At 39.1% G+C, this 22,620-nt stretch overlaps 1 protein-coding gene across 1 annotated transcript in view; it reads right to left on the reverse strand.

Moving 5' to 3' along the window:
- Nucleotides 1-22,620, reverse strand: part of DNAH17 (dynein axonemal heavy chain 17) — a 128,146-nt gene that overhangs the window by 90,276 nt on the left and 15,250 nt on the right. Inside the window, exons 14-28 of the mRNA XM_063293325.1 lie at nt 22,421-22,529; nt 21,990-22,093; nt 21,715-21,855; nt 17,073-17,216; nt 16,002-16,184; nt 14,467-14,721; nt 13,563-13,732; nt 12,579-12,801; nt 11,919-12,035; nt 7,475-7,561; nt 6,893-7,045; nt 3,051-3,299; nt 2,462-2,584; nt 825-1,172; nt 641-732 (exon numbers count right to left, since the gene is read on the reverse strand). Coding sequence (XP_063149395.1) covers nt 641-732; nt 825-1,172; nt 2,462-2,584; nt 3,051-3,299; nt 6,893-7,045; nt 7,475-7,561; nt 11,919-12,035; nt 12,579-12,801; nt 13,563-13,732; nt 14,467-14,721; nt 16,002-16,184; nt 17,073-17,216; nt 21,715-21,855; nt 21,990-22,093; nt 22,421-22,529 — 2,498 coding nt within the window. The remainder of the gene's footprint in view (nt 1-640; nt 733-824; nt 1,173-2,461; nt 2,585-3,050; nt 3,300-6,892; nt 7,046-7,474; nt 7,562-11,918; nt 12,036-12,578; nt 12,802-13,562; nt 13,733-14,466; nt 14,722-16,001; nt 16,185-17,072; nt 17,217-21,714; nt 21,856-21,989; nt 22,094-22,420; nt 22,530-22,620) is intronic.

A 22,620-nucleotide genomic window follows, 5' to 3' on the forward strand; every position in this document is an offset into this window, starting at 1 on the left:
ATCATTTGATGTCAGCATGATCATTAATGCCTTTTGATGGAGATGGTTCAGAAATGACTCAAAAGGGACAAGAGTATCAAGAAATGGACATGCGTGTCTGAACCAGCCTCATTGTAGGAAGAGCACTTAACCCAGAAGCAAAAGGTTGCTTACAAATATACCCCAGATGTCATATCAGAGGCTGTGATAAACCTGGTGGTCAAGTTGTGCTTTGTATATCATCTAGTATTGTTCAGTTTAAAGAAATAATGAAATAATCTTCACCACCTAACACTGCAACAATGCTTTTTATTGTTTGAGACAACCCATGCATTAATGCACTGGGACAATTACTCAAATAGTTTACTCCTTGGCCATTGAAACTTAGCTCTTCCTGGATATCATTGTGAGAGACAGTTATTTCCAAAACAGGCCCAAATAGAAAAGGCATCTATCTCCAAGTCCTTGCTGAAGAATCTTAGTTACTCAGAGTGGTGGCCTAGCACCATTTAATGCTGCCATTAAAAAACAAACATGGTGCTTTTTTTGGCCAAAACTTGGACTTGCAAGAACTCTCATCCTATGACTTGCTTCTGCTGCAAATAAACCATTTCTTCTGCTGTATTTTACATTTTCATTTTGACAAAATTAAGCTCCTGACCTTTGCTGCAAGCCCTCTAACTTGTCGTAGAGGCCTGGTTTATTTGTTGCCTCAACCACATTTGGAGTTTTTATTGCATCAGCCATTAATTCCTGTTAAGGGAAGAAGGATTTGTTAGCCATTCAAGTAGTATTTTTGCAATAGTACTGTAATAGATATGATACTTCAAAGGAAGTTTGCTTACTTTAAAATCTTTGTCAATGATATCAAAACGCTTTGAATCCTCAGGGAGCTGATTTCTAATGTCTTCTGAACCGATGAAAATGCTCTCCAGGTGACTCCATGTTCTCTGGACTTCAAACCAAATGGATATCACAGAGTCAGCAGTGGATAATTTCTGCTGCCAGCTTGTGACCTCCTGAAGGAAGTGGGCCAGATACTTAGATGTCATCAGAGTCTGGAGCTGCACTTGGTTTTCTTCAAGGGTTTCTACTAGCACTTCATCTGACTTGAGCATCATTATTCCCGTCCTGTGGTGAGGCTCATGTTCAAACTGCATAGTTGACCAGGTACTGTCAAGAGCCTTCAACACCTTCAGATAATAAAGGAAAGGGAGAAACATCTTCAAAATTGATGTATTGCAAATGCAGGTGAACCTCTGTTGTTTTGCTAAAGCTTACCAAAGCAAGGCAACATTATGACAAACCCCTCCCTTGCTTAGTGCTCTCCTAGTATGTTGAACTTAATATTCATAACACATCAGCCATCTTGGCCCAAGACTATGCTGACTGGAATTATGGGAACTGAAGTCAGTAGGATCCTTTATGTATGGCTGCATTATTCTCTTCCTCATGACTATGGGACTTTAACAGGGAAGACAAACATTTAGAAAGGCAGCTCCATTCCTGACCATGGTTGTGCATAGTGCCAGCTCAGGAGGAATATAATTTGGCAAACACAGCAAACTGTTCCAAATTTTACACAGCAGGGTTATAGATTCATTTGACCTTATTTTATATGTTGCATACTGTGTCCCAGAACAGTTCCCAATAAAAGAACAAATAATGCAATATTGCAAACCAAATTACTCTAAGTAAAACCAGCAAAGAAACAGCAGTCACAATAGGTTAAGACAGTGAACGCCAAAGTTCTGCAAAGAATGAACACGTATTTCCTCGGTACTAAAAGGACAAGACAAAACAAGGACTCTAATGGCCTTTCTAGGAAGGAGTTCTGTAAGTGGGATGAAGGACTCCTCCGCTTGGTCATCCTTTCACTCAGAGAAAAGCCTCCCTTTATGACCTGGAGAGAAATCAGTGTGGCAGCAGAGGTTCCTTCTGGTCCCAAGACACAGTATGTAGGGCTTTAGTATTAAGCATCAACCTTCTGAATGTTGCCCAGAAAATTACTGGACTCCTATGTAGGACTTTGAGCCCTGTCCTGATGCACCACCAATCAATTTAATGAATAATGAGCACGTGTTATGTATCTGTTTCAAAATGGTATACAAATAACAAAACAAGAATAATTAAAATGCATATTTGCAATTGCAGTACATTAAAAAAATCATTTAAACAGTGGTGCAAAGGTTCATGGTAAAAAAGCAAACATCTGATCTTAGTAGAATGATAGGCTTATTCTAACTTTGGTTTCCAAAAAGGATTTAAACTGTAAGATGTTTGCTTGCCAGCTGCCTGGCATGCAGGGCTGCAGTTATATTTTGCTCTCAGGTATTCCGAGACAGTGAATAGATCCCATGGTGAAGATCTGCCCACATAATGAAGAAAGGAATGAGAAACACAGCTTGGTGCAATGTAATTTCAGACTGCTCTGTACCTAAGAGTGGAGTAATTAATGCACATGACATGGGGCAAATAGTACCTTTTCCATCCCAGACTCTTTCACAGCCTTGTCAACAATGCTGCGAACCTCATCTTCAAAGTTGTGAAGATTCAGCTGAAGTAGGTCTGCCAGGGTTGTTTCATCAGACATGGTAAACTTCACCTGGTGCAGAAGGACATGTTAGGAAGGACAGTCAGTCAGAGCTGAATACTCTCCTGTAGTCTCCCTATTCTACTCTGCAGTTCTATGGCTACAATAATTGCAGCCTCAAATTATACCCAAATTAACAAAAACAAATTAAAGCCAATGTTTGGATCTAACAATTTTATGATTTTTATTTTACTTTATTTACAATATATTATTCATTTATTTAAAAGACTTATATAGCTGCTCATCTTGTACCATAATCCTGGGCAGTTCACAGAACAACAATAAAAACATAAAACCCATACAGGTTTTTACAGATATTATTTTATCATTCATTTTATTGTAACACTTCAGATTTGTTTGTGGAAGATCAAAGGTTAAAAAGATGATGATGATGATTGATGATGATGGCGATGACAATGACAATGATGATGATGATCATCAATATAGTGGGCCTTTGCTTTAGCTTACATTAAATTACCTGGGTGGCCTGCATGAGTTCTTTCCAATGTCTGTCTCGAATAGCTGGATTCTGGAGTTCACTCACAGCTCGAAGGGATGTGATCATATTTTTAACTGTATTATCCAGTCCTATAAAAGCATCCCATGGTCTCATTTCCTTGTCCAAACCTCTCACATCCTTAGCAAATTTCTTGCAGTCAAGATCCATCTGTTCAACATTAATCTCTTTCCACTTGGTTGTCTTCCAGTCGTTAATGCTTTCATTTACCTAGATTGAAATATATATATAGGTATGCAATCTTTTCTGTGGAAAACAATCTATTATAAAACCTATGTGGAGTCACTTTGAAGTGAATGCTTCAAAGTGATTCCACATGGGTTTTATAACAGATTTTACAACTCAAAGGGGAAAAAAAACTGAGGCCATATTTATTTTTAATCCTTCACTAGCATTCATCCCTATCCAATGCAAGCAATGTGATAGTCAAAACTATTTCTCAATGATCCAAATAGTCCATTCAAAGTGAATGTTTTCCTCTGTTAGAAATGGAGAGTATACAGCTTTAAACAATTTGCTATTTAAGGGGTACATAAGCATGATGTACTTGGGTACCCAAGAGGCAAATACTTAATATCTGCAAAAATAAGGATAGAAAAATCCCCCAATTCCAAGAAGTTTGAAATGCCTACAAGTGTCTGTAACAAGCCACAACTTATTTATTTATTTATTTACTATCCCATCTTTATTATTTTTATAAATAACTCAAGGTGGCGAACATACCTAATATTCCTTCTTCCTCCTATTTCCCCCACAATAACAACCCTGTGCAGTGAGTTGGGCTGAGAGATAATGGCTGGCCCAAGGTCACCCAGCCGGCTTTCATGCCTAACAATGACATCAAAGTGATGGCAGAAGGGTTGTGATGTCATTGTGCAAGTGACAAAATTATGTAATGACTTTACGGTGTCTGACACAAACACGTACATTGTGAATTTTGTATGACAATGTCATCACACTGGTGTTGTCATTTTCCCCTTCTGCCCCCCACATAAACAATACTTTGGGGTTATAATGAGAAAGCAAGAAGACTCTGAATAATGACTATAAGTTGTTTACAACACTGAAAGACTGAAAATAATTTTGCAAGAATTTATTCATGAGTTGTATGTTATTTCAAAATAACTATGTTAAGACATAGAATGAAGTCAAAAAGGATATGTCAAGATGGGACAAAGTACAATTGTCACTGTTGGGGAGAATTTCTGTGATTAAGATGAATGTTTTACCTAGAATGTTATTTTTGTTTCAGATAATACCTGTTTTGACAACTGATGTACCATTTAAACAATGGAAGAAGGATATACCTAAATTTGTACAGCAAGGGGAAAAAACCACAAGTTAGATATAAGGTATTACAAGATGCAAAGGAAAGCAGAGGATTTGGCTTACCAGATTTGAAATTATGTTTTGCTGCCTGCTGTTTAATTTGGATGAAAGAGTGGGTGCTGTTAATAGAAGGTTATTGGATTTAGAAGGGCATGATTTGAGATTTGGGTGGCATGGGTATCTATGGTATAGTAAAGCTAAGGTGAATGTAGATTTTAAAAATCATCATGTTAGGTGGGCTATTCTTAGAGTATGGAATAAACATAAAGTTAGATTTTGCCTGAAAACACTTTTGTGGCTTTCAGCACAAGAAGCATTTTATAGATGAGAAATGATAAGTAAACATAAATGGTTAACTTACCAAGATGTACTAGAATTTTCTCAAGGGGACTGTAAAATGAAATCAAGAGAAGATTTGACCTCTTGTCAATGGTTTTCTTATGCACAACTAATAGAGACGTTTAAAGCAGATAAAAGATTTCATGGTTTTGAACAAAATAAGACTGAATTTGAAATAGAATTATGTAGTAACAATGAACATGTTATTGCTAAAATGTATAAACTTTTATTGAAATATGAGACAGAAGAAGAACAAGTGAAAGAATGTATGATAATATTAAATCTATTAGTGGACAGCTAGGGCCACTGAATGGAGCAGAGCTTAACACAGCAGAGAAGCTGCATACAGAAAAAGAATATTATCTAAAATAGATTTAATGAGCACGTTAGAGAAATACAGGTTATTGATCTTACACACGAAGCCCTCCCAAGCATAAAGAATCATACATTTAGACAAAGTGGGTTTAAAAGTAAGTAAAAGAATATCTTACTCATTTTATTCAGTCCAGTTACATTTTCATCCAGGAAAGATGACTTCTTGTTCTTCTTTTGTGTTCCCTAAACATAATTTACCCTCAGTCCTAACTGCAGCTGAAGGCTGCGTGGAGGAAGAGGAAATTTCTTATTCAAGGCCCAAGCATGTGGCCAAGATGGAGGGAGAACAGCATGCATGCTGCCTTCCCCAATGGTGTAAGGAGGAAGAAAGAGGAAGTGGGAGGGACAACAAACAGCTTCCTCAAGAAGCACGGAGAGTTGCATCATGGGATGAACTCATTTACATGCTAATGAGGCATGCTGATTTGCCAGGACCTCCAACAAATATGGGCTAAAAACTTTGGTTATAATGTACAAATGGATCAATGGTAAAATATGTGGTTGAAAGGATTGAAATTTACATTGTGTTCTAGCCTTAAAGAAAAATTTTATAAAATGATGTATTGTTGGTATTTGTCACCAGAGAAACTGTCTAGAATGTATAAAGATATCCTGAATCTTTGCTGGAAATGTTAACAACATGAAGGGACATTTATCATGTTTGGTGGATGTGCAAAAAAGCTAAAAAAATTTGGATAGAGATACATACATTAATTCAGAAGATCCTAAAGGTTAAAATCCAATTGAAACCAGAGACTTTTCTTTTACATCTAATGGACAGGCAACTAGGAAAAACTCATGGAACTTTATTTTTATATCTGGCAACTGCAGCGAGACTATTATATGCTCAAAAGTGGAAAGGTTCAACACTACCCACAAGGGAGGAATGGCTGGTGAAGATGATGGAACTTGCGGAGATGGCTAAATTAATTTATTTGATCAGAGAAAAAAACAGTATCTACATTTATGGCTGACTGGAAACCCATTTTGGCATGAAATGGAAACAAATGCACTTATGATTTGTGGTTTTGATGATTAGAAAAAAATGGATAATAGAAAAAAGTGAGCTTTTTTTGTAATCAGAGTAATAGATAATTTTGTAATTTACTTATGTTTGCTGCAAAGGAAATCGGAAGCTTCTTCTTTCTATTTCTTTTTATTCTTTCTTTCTGCACTTCTGCTTTTTGCTTTCTTTCTTTCTTTCTTTGCCTCTTTCACTCCTTATTAGTTTGTGTTAGTTTTTGTGTTCTTTGTAAAACTTTTAATAATTTTTTTTAAAAAAGACTCACAAGCAGAGTTGCGCTTATAAGTATATCAACAGGTCACAGGAGGACCCAAATAAGCAATGCAGCAAGGCACCTGCTGCTCGCCTTTGGACCCTAGTGAGAACCAAGCTCTTCACCTGTGCAGCTCCCCTGTCCCTCCTCACAGGAGCCTATCAGTTGCAATGATTTCTCATACCTTCTGTCAAGCACTCAGGTTGATCTCCCTACCCTACACAGAGAAGTTCACTCCATAAGTGTTAAATAAATAATATTATGTTTGTCAAAGTCCCTGGCAAAAGTATAATGATAAAGCCACTCACAGAAATCGTCAATTTAAGAAACAAAAAGCTTGGGTTAGAGGACAACATTGATCTAACTTGGGATTTTCTTAACTCTGCAGTTCACTTTTTCTTCTTTTTGGTGTGGCAGGACCTGTCATTTTGGCTCAAAGTTTCGCACTTGACCCATTCCATGAATTATGCTTCAAAGCCTTACCAAGACAATCATATCCCAGAGCTCCTTGAGCAAGCGCACTTCCTTATGGCAGGCTTTTAGCTGCTTGTAGTCTGGAACAGATACTTCAAACAAGCCTGCGGATTTAGATAGGGCTTCCATCTCTTTCTCCATATCAGTAATCATTTTTTGTTGCTGGAAGCACACAATGGAAAGGCATTGGTTTCTACTTACTGAGTACAGAAGTTAGATATTTACTGTCTTTCTACCTCTATAGCCTGTACTATGAAATCTCATTTGTGGAAATGCCAACATGCAAAAGGTAAAATAAACAGTACCAATGAAGCAAGGAACATTATGCTATATATCTACAGAGTGAAACTCCAGGCTGTTCTTCAAGATCAATTAGCTGTTACCTTATTGAGGTCTTCTTGATACATGGTTGGTAGCAGAAGTGACAATTGTTAATGGCATATATAATCGCACAAAAGGAAACAACAAAACTCACTCGCCTTAGGTATTTTGCTATGGCACTAAAAGTACCCCATATGTATTAGAGCAGATATTCTTTGGAATCCATACAATATTGCCTAGATAGACATTTCCACAGTTTAGCAGATATACCTTGCTTAGGGATTTATATGGATCTGGATCAACAAAAGTGAAAGGTGCATCAACTCGGAATTTCTCTCTGAACTCATGTTGTTTAATCTGAACAAAAGAAAAAAGAGACAGAGAAAGGAAATTATAAACAGGAAATTGAAAATTGCTAAGTGCAACATTGGAACATTTAAGGACCTTCTCTTTCAACCAGAATTGGCCTGTCCAATACGAACAATTTGCTTGTCATCCCCCATTACCGCCAGAACAGAAGGACTGATGCTAGGAGGAGCTGCTTCTCCATTATCACCCCATGCTAAGAAGGCCTTAACTTGTTGGCCTTCTGAAAGAATAAAATGGAGCTCTTCTGGAGGGCCTTTTTTAATTAGGTAAAAGAGTCTCCAGTTCTCTGGTGCCACCCCACTCCGCAGGGAGGCAGGGCCTATCAGGTTGGCCCACCCGAGGCAACTGATGGACCCAGCTGGGTTTCAGAGGGAGCTTGGGGTTGTTCCAGGAAGTCTGCTTCATGGTCCGGCCAAGGCCTTGGTGGCCAGGTGGAATGAGAGAGTGGCCACGGCTTTGGATCGGATTGTGCCTAAGCAGCATCTCCATGCCCATGGCTCCCATGACTCCCCGTGGTTTACGGAGGAGCTGAGGAGGTTTAAGAGGGCTAAGAGATGCCTGGAGCACCACCAGTGGAAGACAGGGAGCGAAGACGATCGAACACAACCTAGAGCCGCGATTAGAGCCTGCCTCATGGCGGTAAGGGCAGTGAAACATGGTTGTTTCTTCGCTCTTCTTGCATCTGCAGATAGCCGCCCAGCAGCCCTGTTTCGGCTGACCAGGACTCTCCTTGGCGGGAGTAATTTGGGGGTCTGCCTTCAGGGCTGTTGTGAGGAATATGCTGAGCACCTGGCAGGTAAAGTCACTCACATCCACTCTATGTTGAATGCCAGCCTTGATGCAAGGCCAGTGGGGGCCATGGGGGCTGAGTCTTGCATGGTTATGTGGGAGGAGTTTGAGCCTGTTGAACCTGAGGAAGTGGACAGGGTTCTTGTAGCTGTTAGTTTGGCCACCTCTGTGTTAGATCCGTGCTGCTCCTGGCTGGTCGAGGCTGCCCGGGAGAGGACACATGACTGGGTCTGGGAGGTGGTTAATTCCTCTTTGAGGGAGGAGAGTGGTCCCGCTGGCTCTTAAGTAGGCAGTGGTGTACCCCCTCCTGAAGGGGCCATCGCTCAACCCAACCAATCTGAATAGTTTCCATCCAGTCTCCAACCTCCCCTTTTTAGGGAAGGTCGTTGAGAAAGTGGTCGCACGGCAGCTCCAAAGGGCTCTGGATGAAGCAGATTTTCTGGACCCCTTTTAGTCAGGATTCAGGCCAGGATATGAGACTGAAACGGCATTGATCACGCTCTTGGATGACCTCTGGTGGGAGCAGGATGGGGGCAGTGTGACCATCCTTGCTCTTCTTGACGTCTCGGTGGCCTTCGATACCATCGATCATGGTATCCTTCTGGACCGGCTTTGGGAGTTGGAAGTAGGCAGCACTGTGTGTTGCACTGGTTCTCCTCCTTCCTCCTGGGTCAGTTCCAGTTGGTGTTAGTAGGAGGGGAGAGGTCCAGTACATGGCCCCTACTGTGTGGGGTGCCACAGGGCTTGGTTCTCTCACCCCTCTTATTTAACATCTACATGAGGCTGCTGGAGGTGATCTGACAGTTTGGGGTGCAATATCATCAGTATGCTGATGATACCCAGCTTCATATCTCCACCCTGGGCTGTCTAAGTGATGCCGTGGATGTCCTATCTCAGTGCCGGGAGGCTGTAGGGGCCTGGATGGGGCGCAATGGCCTCCAGCTCAACCCAAGCAAGAATGAGTGGCTTTGGGTGTTTGGGCCTCCTGGTAGCAAGGTTTTTCCATCTTTGGTCCTGGATAGGGTGGCACTGCCCCAGACAAACCCAGTGTACAATTTGGGGGTCCTCTTGGACTCACTGCTCCTGCTGGAAGAGCAGGTGGCAGCCATGGCTAGGAGGGCCTTTGCACACCTTCGGGTTGTGTGCCAGTTGCGCCCATTCCTGGACCGGGAGGCTCTACTCACTGTCACTCATGCCCTCATGACCTCCCGTCTGGACTATTGTAATGCGCTCTACATGGGGCTGCCCTTGAAGAGCACTTGGAAGCTTCAACTGGTACAAAGTGCAGCAGCCTGGGTTGTAAATAGTGTCGGCGACTTGGCACATGTAACACCACTGCTTCAGGAGCTGCATTGGCTGCCAGTGTGTTTCTGGGTGCAATTCAAGGTGCTGGTTGTCACCTTTAAAGCCCTTCATGGCTTGGGACCAGGTTACCTGAGGGACCGCCTTGTCCCAGTTATTTCTGCCTGTCCAATCTGGTCCAGCAGGATGGACATGCTCTGGGTCCCGTCAGCCAAGGAATGTGGGCTGGCAGGGACCAGGAAACGTGCCTTATCTGTTGTGGTGCCTGCCCTCTGGAACATCCTCCCTCCTGAGATTAGGATGGCCCTGACCCTGTTGGCTTTTTGGAAGGCCTTGAAGATCTGGCTTTGTGCCTGGGCCTGGGGCCCCGAGTGTGTGAAGGGCCCCATTTCATGATTATGTTAACACCAATGGCTTTTAAGATCTCTCAGCTGTATTTATATTTATATTTAATTTTTGTTATTGTTTTTATTGTTTTATAATATGATTGTTTTTATTGGTCACCCACAGTCACTGGTTTGAGATTGACGGCAATATAAATTGAATGAATGAATGAATGAATGAATGAATGAATAAATAAATAAAAGAGTACTTAAGAATTGTTTCTATGTTACACTTTTAAGATAACTGTGAATATTCTCTTTATGATTGCATTTTTGATTATGATGGTGATGATATTATTGTAATATGTATGTTTTATTTCTTATAAGCTGCTAAGAGTTGCTTGACTGAAGCAGTCTAAAAGTGTGACGAATGAATACTGGCTGCCACTGCTTCAGAATGGTTATGAGTCTAGATTATAATGTTCACAGATAGCAATCAGGGCAAAGCTCATAGATGGCTATCACTCTCTCAAACAGCTCACTCTACCAGCCTGGCACAACCTGGTATGTTGGGAGGGCAACTCCCAGAATCCACAGCCTCCAGCAGTGTGACTGCTATTAACACTTACTAGTGTTACTCTCTTGGGGCCAACAGGGACAGGGGCCTCAGCTGCCCAGCCTTTTTTTAGAAACAACAAACCTGGCTGTGGTCAGCTGCAGGGCTGGCCTGTGCACCAGGGAGGCACAGTGGATGGAATGGCAGTCAGAAGCGGGCAGAGGGGAGGAAGGGCAGCAAAGCTGCCGGCCTCAGTGTGTACTAAGTAGGGCAACCATTGGATGGCAGCAAAGAAATACTGAAAGGTCTCATTCTTTACTGTCTGGATTTTTGCAGCCTAGATCTGAACCTCTTGGGCTGATGCAACCTGCTGGCTCCAAGAGAATGTCCCAAACCTTTGCTCTTTTCCTTCCTCCCCAAGAGCATCTTGTGTGTGGAAACCCCAAACCTCAGAAAAAGTCTGCTTCCTCATATGCTGCCATTAGCTCTTTCACTGATGACTAGTCTTGGGAAAGGCACCCTCTCTGAGAGGCTTTCCTTGGGGGCCCACTCACATGGCTAAATGCACACAGAATTGGACCTTGCTGCCAAGTGTTGGTGGGTAGCCATCTTAAGTCCCCTTTCCCCCTAAAATGCTTAATGCACATTGTATCCATTGTTACCCGAGGGAGTTTGAGCAAAGTTGGACCTTATTTTTTTAAGAATTGTATTAAGTTTCAAGCAAAGATAAAAGCTAGGGAAAAACAAAAAAACTACAAAGAAAAAACTAAAAAAGTGTAGAAACACAAGAGAAAAATTTTCAAAATTACAAAACAAGGTGACTTCCAACTTTTAACAGCAAGGATATACAACAGTTTTCCATACTCAATCCCTTACTCTGTATTAAACCAAAATCACATTATTTCTATAAATAATTCCATTGGCATATTATAAAAATCACTACAGCTGCTCCCTCCTCTTATATTAAAAGAAATACACACACACACACACACTCACACACCTCTCCTAATCAACTCCCCCTCAAAGATAACATTTATTTAATTATTCCTTCCTACCACTATTCTATACATTACTGTCTACTATAATAAAAATCAAACTAAAAAACATATAAATTGTCTGCCATTGTATTTGATAATACAACAGTTTTAATGATCTTAATCATATTAAACCCAAAACCATCCAAATAGACTTTTTTTACTATACCTTAATAATCTTAATCCAAATCATTAAGGATAAATGAAATCAGCCACACCCTAAAAGCAGTCCAGATAAATATTCTTCAACCCTTATCCCACTTCAAAATAAACCAGAGCATTTACATATTCCCACAATGCGCACAGAGTGAGCAAAGTTGGACCTTAATCATAAAACATACCTCAAATTGTTGGCATTTCCTTCGGATGATTGTAACTTCACTGGCTTGCAGAGGAGCCACATTCTGTTTGACTTGGAACGACAACTTTTTGGTGTTGTTCCACTGCTCTGGCAAATCCTAAAAGACCAAAAAACCCCCCACTTTTTAAACATTTTTTTTCATGCAGCTGTGAGAGGCCTTTGGATGATAAAATAAATACAGGCTGTTATAGGTAATGTGAGGAGAAAAAACCAAAGAAAATCAAGGAGTCAAATTTCTAAATAACAGGATATACAAATGTGTTGGGATCTTGCTCTATTCCTATTTGTTCCTTTTTGAATTTCACTGATTTCAACACAGTTAACAGTAGAGAAATGTGCATATAATGCAACAATTTATGGCAGATCACACTGGATCTCAGAGAGTTGAAACAGAACTATAGAATGGCTACCTGCAGATTGTATAATTAGGCCTATACCCAGGTATTTACTTTCCTAAATTATTTCTTCTCTAGATGTTCTGTACCTCTATTCCAACATATACAAAGTATAAAAACATTTGATTCTTGGGATTGTTTATGTTGTACAAAAGGAACTATATTATTTTATACCATACTAAGGTTTTTTTTAAAATCACTAATAGCTAAATGTTTCCAATGAAAAGTATTGATGACATACTTACATGCAACTGCATATGGATCTCTTCTGGCATTTCTTCTCCATACAATTTTAGCAATTCAATAGTCTGCTTTAGGGGCTCAAACATATTGTCAGTAGCTACTTGTCTATCTTTGACTTTCATCAAGTGTGCCATCACTTCAACAAGCCCATCATAGTCACCTTCTTTCACTGGTTTAGTTAAACCTGCATTTGCCTCTTTCATGAAAGTAGCAAGTTCCTGAAGGCTATAAAGTACAGAACAAGTGATATTCTGGATTTCTCCAGTGTTCACAGGCAGAAATAACATTGGCTTTAACTTTAGCCATGTTAGTCTATTGCAGCAAATCTAACAAGAGGTCTTATATACCTAAATACCAATAAACTTACAATATCAGCTTTTGTGGTCGGTAATGTTGCTCTTGTCATAGAAAACAATGACACCCTGTGAGATATGAGGAATCTTTTATTCTCAGAGGTGACATGCTGAGGATTACATGCTGGAAGTAGGTGGTGCCAAATCCCAAACTGATAAGGTCCTTTTGTCTCATCTTCTTAGCCTAGCTATGTTTTTTGTCTTTCTCTGCTGAAAGAAGACAGCTGGGGGAGGAAGACCTTCTTATCAAGGTCTGAACTCCTAATCCCAACATTTCGAATCATCCAGTAAAGGATGGAGATTCACAATAGTGGCCACCAACTCAGATAACTTTAAAACAAGATTAGACAAATTGACAAAGGATAAGGCCATCAGAGATTACTAACTATGAATTTGTGTGACACTTTCACAATCAGATGGTGTGTTATTCGGTACAGTTGACAGCCAATTCAAGTGGGAAAGGTGTTATTACACCTATGTCCTACTTGTGGGCTTCCAAATTACCAATAGCGAGTTTTTGAAGGTAATCACTTTATAGCTGTGGCTGATTGCCTTGAACATGTCCATATGGAAGGGGGAAAAGGATTGTGTTACCAGATGTTTGGAAATTGTCAAAATAATTTCCCATCCTACCTATTAGTGACATGATTGATGAGGTGCTGCTTGAACATTAAGCTCCAGCGTTTGATGGTGTTCAGGAGTGCTTGCTTGAAGGGCCGACAGTCACTTTGCAACCAACCATTGAACACTTTGGTATTATCAAACTTGGACACTTCTTCATATAGTTTTTCATATGTATCAATCTAGGAAACCACAAAAAAGTTCAGAGAAGAAATGAATACTGTACCTAGCGAAGTAGGATTTCTACATATACATCCCTGCCACCTATCCTTTCCAAGATAGGCAGCATAAACTCTTTCACTGATGGAGAAAATACAGGTGACTCTAAGGTGCATGTGTGTTACAAAGTCTGCATAGTCAACCTCCCACTACTGCCACAGAATTGACAAGGAAAAAAGAAAAGGCTTTTTTTTCTAGGGACAGAGTACCCTCTTCTGGTTGTGATGAGTAGCAAAGATACTTTATAGAAGATGAAGAAAGGAAAGTACAGGTACTGAGGATAAAACAATTTTCAGGAAAAAAATAAAACCACTGTTGGGCTTCTTTATTATTTATACAGGGACCTTTGTTAAAATGTAGAAATTAGAAGAGACACAAATTAAATTGTTAAAATCAATCTTGCAGACTGAAAGTAGGAAAGCTAATTGAACTTTCTTGTGAGACAATGTTCTAGGAATCAAATTTGGGGGTTCATAAAAGAAATGGGACTGAACAGATAGATGGAAAGTTAATGACTGAAATGAAGCCATTGAAGAAAGAGAAGACAGAAGCTGTAATATTACACACTTCATTAGCATTATACGGTTAAAGAAACTGAGTAGGAGATATTCCATAATATTGTACTCTATGGTTTAGCCAGATAAAGAATGGGGACACGAAAGTCTCACATGACATATGCATCCCCTCCTGTTCTAACCTGTAGCTGGAATTGCTCAAGAGTGGGCGCCACATGTGGCAAATATTCTTCTGCATGAGATTCAAGCTCCTCCTGTGTGAGGGCATGGCCAAAAGTGAGGAAGCGCTGCATGAATTCCTGGGGATCATCCATCCAAAGGTATGAGTATTTTTCAAAGGAGTCTTGATATTCCTCGCCCTGCTTCATGGCATTGACCACAATGTTTCCCACTTCCTCCCGCATCTCTATTAGTTCTCCTGTATCTTCCAAGTCAGACTGCAAACATCAAGGACAATGATTGGCATTAGGCAGTTATATATAAACCAACTGGCTGGCCACTGTAGAAAAATCAGGTGCTGTATTAATGAACCTTGTTCTGAACTTTTATTTATTGGTACCTAATAACTAGAGTATTCGGGGTTCTAGATGACAGTTGCTTATTTTATTTTATTTTATTTTATTTTATTTTATTTTATTTTATTTTATTTTATTTTATTTATTAATTTCTATGTCCACCCATCTCAACAAGTGATTCTGGGTGGCATTCAATCATAAAAAACATAACAATTAAAACAATCCAAAATAAAAATATATGGTTGCCGAGTAAACAATCGCCATAGATGTTAGTATCTGCTGAGAAGGAGCTTTTGTTACTTTTTTCATAGTGCCTGTTTGTTCCTGCATTTTTGTTTTTATCATAGAAGAAATTTGCAGGAAGTCTTTGCCTGTGAACAAAAGTTATAAACTGAATAATAATCATAGGTGGGGGAAGATCCCTTGGAGCACTAATGTGCATTACTTGAAATTAGGCACTGTTTGTTGTGGCAAAGAATAATCAATTTTTTAAAGTAAAAGAGGATTTTTCAAGACAGCCGTTGTACTAGACAGTTGAGGTTGTTGAATTGGGACTGGGAAGGTCCAGGTTCGGGTTCCCACTCAATCTTGGAGCTCACTGGGTAACTCTTCACCAATCCCTGTTTCTCACCCCAGCTCACAGAATTGTTCTGGGGCCAGAATGAAGAATGCCTGCAACCTATACTACCTTCCCACAGCAAATCATCACCAGCATCATGATATCCAGTGAGCTGCCCTTTTACTCAACCCTCCTTTTTAAAAAAGAGTAAAAAGAAGAGGATGTCACAATGAGCAGCACCAGTCCATTTAGTGTCAGTAACAATACTCATGATTTGAGAACTGTCGCTGGGCCCATTAACTGCTATTCCTTGAGTGCTCATTTAGAGACTGCCTAAACAGACATTCTAGAGTCATGGATTACAACCTTCACGTTCAGCCCTAGACGCAACACTGCATGGTTCTGATCCTCAAAATAGCTATGCAGGAATTCAGAGCCACGCTTAACAGCTCTTTAAAATATAAATATTCACTGCTCTTCCTGTGCCCCATCACACACAATCAGTGCATTGTGTAAAGCCAGGTGGACCTAGTTTGGTGCCCTCCAGGCATTTTGAACCACAACAATAATCAGCTCTTGCCAGCATGGCTATTAGTTGCTCCAGATCTATTCATATAAAAAAAATTCAGAGACTGGGACTAACCTTATAGCTGAGCTTCCCTTGCGCCAGTCGGGGTATAAGCTTCGATGTATCATAGATATCATTCATTAAGTTTTCTACCAGTTCCAAAAAACCTTGTTCTGCTCCCACTTCCAGCGATGGACGGTACCTTAAGTCATCTTTATACAACTCCATCCGTACTTCAAATAATGGGGCAACATTGGCCTGAAAGCACATCGGTGGATTTTTCATTTGCCAGTTTTCAATCTCATGTTCAAAATGTGTTTTTTCCCCTCTTTATCATCTCAATGGTCCCTTGGTCCTATCATTATGGTTATGATCCTTATTTTTAATCTATAAAGCAGACTTGCTTTCATTGAAACTGTATTAAATCAGCCACCATTTTTTAAGTATCTGACAATATAATCAGCAGGTACATGCAGAAACTGGTATGTTTCTCGATTCAGAAGATTGCATAAATTCCCTTTTTTAAAAAAAACACTACTTTTCTTTATTTGTCTTTTGAATCATTCTGATTTCTATTATTACATTTGATTGAAAATTGTAATAATAAACTGCAGAACAATTGTAAAGTGGGGGAAGAGAAGTAGAGGGTAGCAGCAGGACATACTTGTTTCAAAATAATTGTTGGTTTCAGTGGGAGGGAAAAATGCATGCAGCTGCCTGGAGTAGATAAGAGCTTTGGAAGAGAAGAAGAGCTTTGAATCCAGTAAACCCAGAACTGCCCCTGCACCAGTGTGCCATTTTGAGGACGATTAACCAGCAATTTAATGGGCGTGCGTATGCACACGCACACGCAATAGCAGAGCTCTTCAAAGCTGGGAACAGAACACTTCTAACCCACACTAAAGCCTCTGAGGGGGTCATCTGAAAAGGTTAAGATTGCTCTCTTGGCTCATCACAAAAATATGTGGGTATTAACGCATCTTGCTTAATTGACTCTTACTAAAAAAACCTCTCTGGACACAGAGTTTTAATGTATTGAGCTTTGACACAAATTAGTAACAAAACTCAAGCATGCACCCATTAATATCTTTGTGTTTCAAAAGGTAGCATTAAGGAAAAAAAACTTCTGAAACTTCATTAACTTACCTCAGCTGACATATTGCTGAGCAGAAACTGCAGTGATTTGCGTATAAACTTAAAGTAGCCATCTAAAATTATGTCATCTATGTATTCTACGTAATGGGACCACATTTCAGTTGTCTTGTCAGCCTTGAACAAATCTGCATTTTCCTGGAGATGGAAAAAAAAATATTTAAGAGAAGCAGTGAATCAGGTTTAGTCAGATCCTTTCTGTCAGTGGTAATTGCTTTAATGGTCATAAAGAGTTCAACAATATTTCAGTAACTATAATTCACACACACACACACACATACATATATGATATCATTTCACTAAAGTGTATTCACTAAAGTGAAACTATGAGAGAGAATTAAGAGATTAAAATATGCTCAGTTTAAGCATATCACATCACCTATGGCTCTGCGTTAACAATGATGGCAGAACTGAATAAATATAAAAAAATATTTGTCATATAGTGTATTTGGGCTATAAGTGATATGATGCTTTTGTTTCCTTCCCCGCTCAGACAGGAAATCCTTCTGAAATGTTCCTGTCTTTAAAGTAGGAGCATTGTCTATACTTTTTAGCTGGGGAGATGCTGTCAACTGTTGGTCGACTTGCAAGATGATCTCTAGATTAGAAATCCAAGGTAGATACAATAGTATGTACTTGCTTGGGATAAAACCAGGTCTTCACTGCATTTCTGGCAGACTGATCAAAATACACTAAAAGTGATTGGTACTCACTGCTAGCAGGGAGTGCTGCATGTGGTACCGGTGTGACTGATTTTACTGTTTATGATGAAAGATTGAGAGAATTAATGAAGAATAGAAGGTGATAAAGGGTTAGAATGTGAGACAGATCTCTTTTTTTTAGTTAATTGTGGAAAAATGATCTTCTTGGGAAAAATGATCAAGGAGGAAAAGGAAGGGAGAGATAGGAGTGAAATTGGAATGACTGCAGAAAAAGAAAGCATGAGAAAATATTAGTAGACAAATCTCTCAGCAAAATGAATGAAAAATGGGCAAAGAAAAGAGGAAGGGGAAGCTGTGTGGAATAAAGTCAGAGTGATTATGTTTTAGCAGTATGAGAAAGGAGGCTTGCTGGAATGATGAAGTGAAAGAGGCCACGGAGAAGGGGAAAATGTGCATACACAGGAATGATGGCTGCAAAAAATGGGAATGAGAGAAAGATGTTGCATAATATGTTCAGAGAGAAAAAGTTGCAAAGAACTTCATCAAGGAAAGTGGGAAATATTTAAAAATAAAAGAAGCAAGGAAAATGCAGAGCAATTAGATGGAAAACAGTAGCTGTTTTGGAAATCGGCAAAGAGGGCCAAAAATGGAGCCTGCAGCAAAGTGCATGGAATTAAAAATAAAGCAATCAAATGCTTCAGGATGATAATTAAGTGAGGGCGAAGGGGCATTTTAGAGATTTGCACAGGAATGATAGTGACAGGTTGAAAAGTAGAATCGAAATGAATATTATAAATGCTAATAGAAAAGAAATTGATAAAAAGGAAATAATAAATGCTGGAAGAATGTTGAAAATTGCCTTGCTGGAGTTGTAGACAGTATAACTACAGGAATATTAAAATATAAAAATGGTTTGTTTGTGGAGTGCCTGGCAGTAGGTAGTGTGTAATATGTGAACTGTTGCAAAGAATGCTTGTCCAAAGAAGCAAAAATAGCTGTGTATAAGACTGTGCTTCTGCCTGCTTTTTTATATGGAAGAAAGAGTTGGGCATGTCAGGAGAAAGAAAGTTGAACACAGTGGAAATAAGAACTTAAAATTTGTGTGGCTAATCAAGAAGAGATACGTCAAGACTGAATGGCTGCTAAATGAACATGGATTGAAATTTAAAAAATAATGATCAGTATGAAAAAAGTATGTTCAGGCAGTTCTGTTATATATAGAGAAGGAACGAGCAAAACAAACATGGGTTGAGAAGAAGAGGAAGATTGAAAAAGCCTGGCTGGCTGGACTTGATAAAAAAAATTGGGAGAGGTAAGAGGTTTAAAGAACAAAATGCAACATACGAAGCAGTGTACAAAAACAGTGGAACCAATTATTTTTTGTAAGGATAGAAAGCTATGGAGAGGAATATTGTTGCTGTAAACTACATTTAACGATTCTTTTTTTTCTTTTCAAATTTCATGCCTTTAAATTCTTAGGAACCAAAGAATTTCAAGGCATGAAATAAGAAAAGAAAAAAAATTCACACTTCCATTCTGCACTTTGTGTAACACTACTTACCCAATAAAACATAATGGGCATATATGGACATCTGTTTGAACGGCCCCCAAATTGTACTACTGCACAAGTTTTGGCATAAAGATTCCAAGATAAGAGTAGAAATGGGTGCACAAACCCTCTGCAAGGCAAAATATGCTTATACTGTGGCTGAAATCACAGTGTCAGCATTCAACAGCCAAATAGCCAATGTTCAGCTTTGTGACTTTTGAGTAAAAATGCCAGAACAATGCTGGAGCTGGGTGCGCTAAAATTCTGTGAGCCAAATGAACCCATTTTCAGCCTTAAACACTCCGAGCCTCTGGAGAATGAAAAGAAAATCAGGCTGACAACACCTTCTCTAATGGTGCCATTGCTTCACTGGAAGACCTCCTACAACCTACCAGGCATTTCCAGAACTTCAGACCCAAAACAAGAAATGGTGCGGCCCTGGTATAGCAGAGCTTGAACAAACCCAAATTCAGATGCCTGCAATCACTTTCATCTAGATCGTTCTGCTCCTGGCATGCAAATTCTCCTTCTTGACTCTGCTGAGTTTTAATTTATATATATGAATCAAAGCAATTGTTTTTGAGAATTAATGATATGATATTTAATGAATACAATAATCGGTTTCCTTAGTTTTTTAAACATCTAATAAAGGAAAGGAAAGTAGACAAGATAAAGCGGGAGAAGCAATTTTTATTATTTTGGTTTTCAAGAAATTATATGCAGCTTTGAGTACCTTGGTATTCATTACATAAAATGGTCAATGAAAACTTAACAACCCTGTTGCTATGGAGATAGGATCTGAAGGGCAGCCAGACTGTTTTGAAGGCCTGTTCAACTTGGCTCTCTCTAGGACATATCTGGTTTAAAGACCATAACATGTCTTTTATATCTTGAACAGCTTATCAGAAGTGCGCACCTGAATAACAGATTGAACAAACTCACATTTGAGTTGTATATCTCAATTTAACTTGTAGCAGTCCCTTATCTATCTATCTATCTATCTATCTATCTATCTATCTATCTATCTATCTATCTATCTATCTATCTATCTTAAGCTATGCACATTTAATGCAAATCAATGTCCTCTTTCTTGACAATACTGAAGAAGCCACCTGGTCTGCAATGGAAATTTAAGGATCTGCTTTGAGTAACATGGCTCTGGTCTGCATGCAAGCAGGAGGAATATGATCAAGAAAAGAGAAATTCCAAATCTATGTTGTGAACCTTCCTTGTAGTACTATCACTTTTACTATGTCACTTCAGGAATAGAACTAGAATGCAAATAACAACTGAACAACAGCTGTCAATGCCATTTGATATATGGACAACTGAAGCTGAAGTGTGTATATTCCCAAAGGTCCACTTACAGAAAACCCAGAAAATATTATGCCTCTCTGACGCCATTACTGAAACTTAATGGCCCATAAATAAATAAACGATATTATTTTAATGCTTATCATGTTCCTTTCATTCATGAATACAAGAGCTTTATATGGTAGGTTACAAGTTCCACTGGTGGAAATCTGAGGCTAAGCAAAAATCATTCGGCTGAGAGAGGTTACATATTTAAGCACAGATTTAAACCTGATAATACTTCTTTTATTTGAACCTCCTTTGGGTGTAAACTCAATGTTATTCAAGGGCTAGCTTCAGATCTTCTCAATTCAGGCTTCTGGTACATATATTGTAAGGTATAGGCATGACCTTCTCAGCATTTGTCCCAGTATTATACACTTTTAAGCTTTTCTCTGCCTTCAGTTTAAGCATCTAAGTAATGCCTATTGATTTTTAAAGGGTGTTTTGTGGGAAATTGGTTAGCAAATGTAACTATTGGTTGAGGATTAATAGTCTGGACCACTGTTATTGTTTAATCACATGTTACAGCTACCAGAGTATTTTAAAATCATTTTGTGAGTTGCCTTATGAATCTTCAAAATGAAGACTGGAAATACTCTAAATCAACCACTTAAAATAAATATTGTGGTTTCCTACCTCCAAGAGCAGCCCAGCTTGGTACTCCACACATTATAAGGAATATGCATATCTCAGGCTAACATCCACCACTGAGGACGAACCTCCAAAAGTAGCTAGTAATGATAAACATCCTTAACGTATTACATAAAGTACTTAATTGCAGCCACATAGGATGTAAAAGAAGGGCTGGAGCTCAAGAGTAAGGCACATACTTTGTATGCAAAAGGTCTCAATTTCAATCCTTGGTATAACTAAGTGAGTTGAATAAAGATTAATCAGTGTAGGCAATGTTATAGTCAACACTGAGAGAGATGAAGTCATAATCTGATGTGAGATAAGACAATTTCCTATGTTCCGGAAAGTGTATAAAAACTAGTACTGTTGACAAACATAATATTCAACAAATGGCCCATATTATTATGAAAGCTATCTTTTTCTCTCTCCTTTGTACCTCCACCATACTCTCGATCTTCTGCCCAGCATCTTTGATGGCTGCATAGCGCTTGTTTATATTTGTTTGTCTTCCATCCAGATCAAGAAGGGCTGTCTCCTTATTGTCTTTCCTTTCAAACAAAGGACTAGCTGACCATTCCTGTAAGAAGAAACAGGAATGGAAGAAGTTCCTTTACTGCAGCTGTCACAAATAAATCCGTAGCAGAACAAAACTAAAATTATATCAAGGAACCCACTTTTTTTTTAAGTGTCTGGTAGCAATGCTTTACTCACTTGCATAAGCTGTCCGATATTCTCCACATTTAATTTGGTTTTTTGAATTCTTGTCTCTAAATCATATAAAACATTTCGCATCTCTTGAATATATTCCATAACACCTGGATTGGCAATGGAAGGGAAACTTAGTAAGTAGCTAGAGTCTATAGATTTCCCATTGATTTAATATCCAGTTCCCATATGTTTATCACTGAAATATAGCTGGTATCATGGCACTAGAAAAAAGGTCCATAAGAACATAAGAAGCCAAGGGCCTTCTAGGCCAACCAGATGTCTCTGGTTGTTTTTGAAAGCAAGAGACACAAACATATTCCTCTCCTGCCATTGCTTCCCTGCAACTGGTATTTGGAGGCATACTCCCCCCGACCCCCCAGTTGGGAAATATTGAGTCTTCAGGGCAGATCCCAGCTTGCAATAGATAAATGTACCTTCATTACTCCAGAAAAGATTGGTCTCAGCTTTCTGTAGGGCAACATCAATTTCTTCCAGCTCAGTTTTGACCAGAGGAAGTTCTACCGGCAAAATTGTTCTCTTGATCTAAAAGTAGGTAGTTTATTTCAGCATGCATTCTTAATTCATTTTGTAGAGATGTGGTATTGTCTTGATGGCAGCATATTTTGTTTTAGCC

Source organism: Candoia aspera, chromosome 2 (genome assembly GCF_035149785.1).
Source record: "Candoia aspera isolate rCanAsp1 chromosome 2, rCanAsp1.hap2, whole genome shotgun sequence".
NCBI lineage: Eukaryota > Metazoa > Chordata > Lepidosauria > Squamata > Boidae > Candoia > Candoia aspera.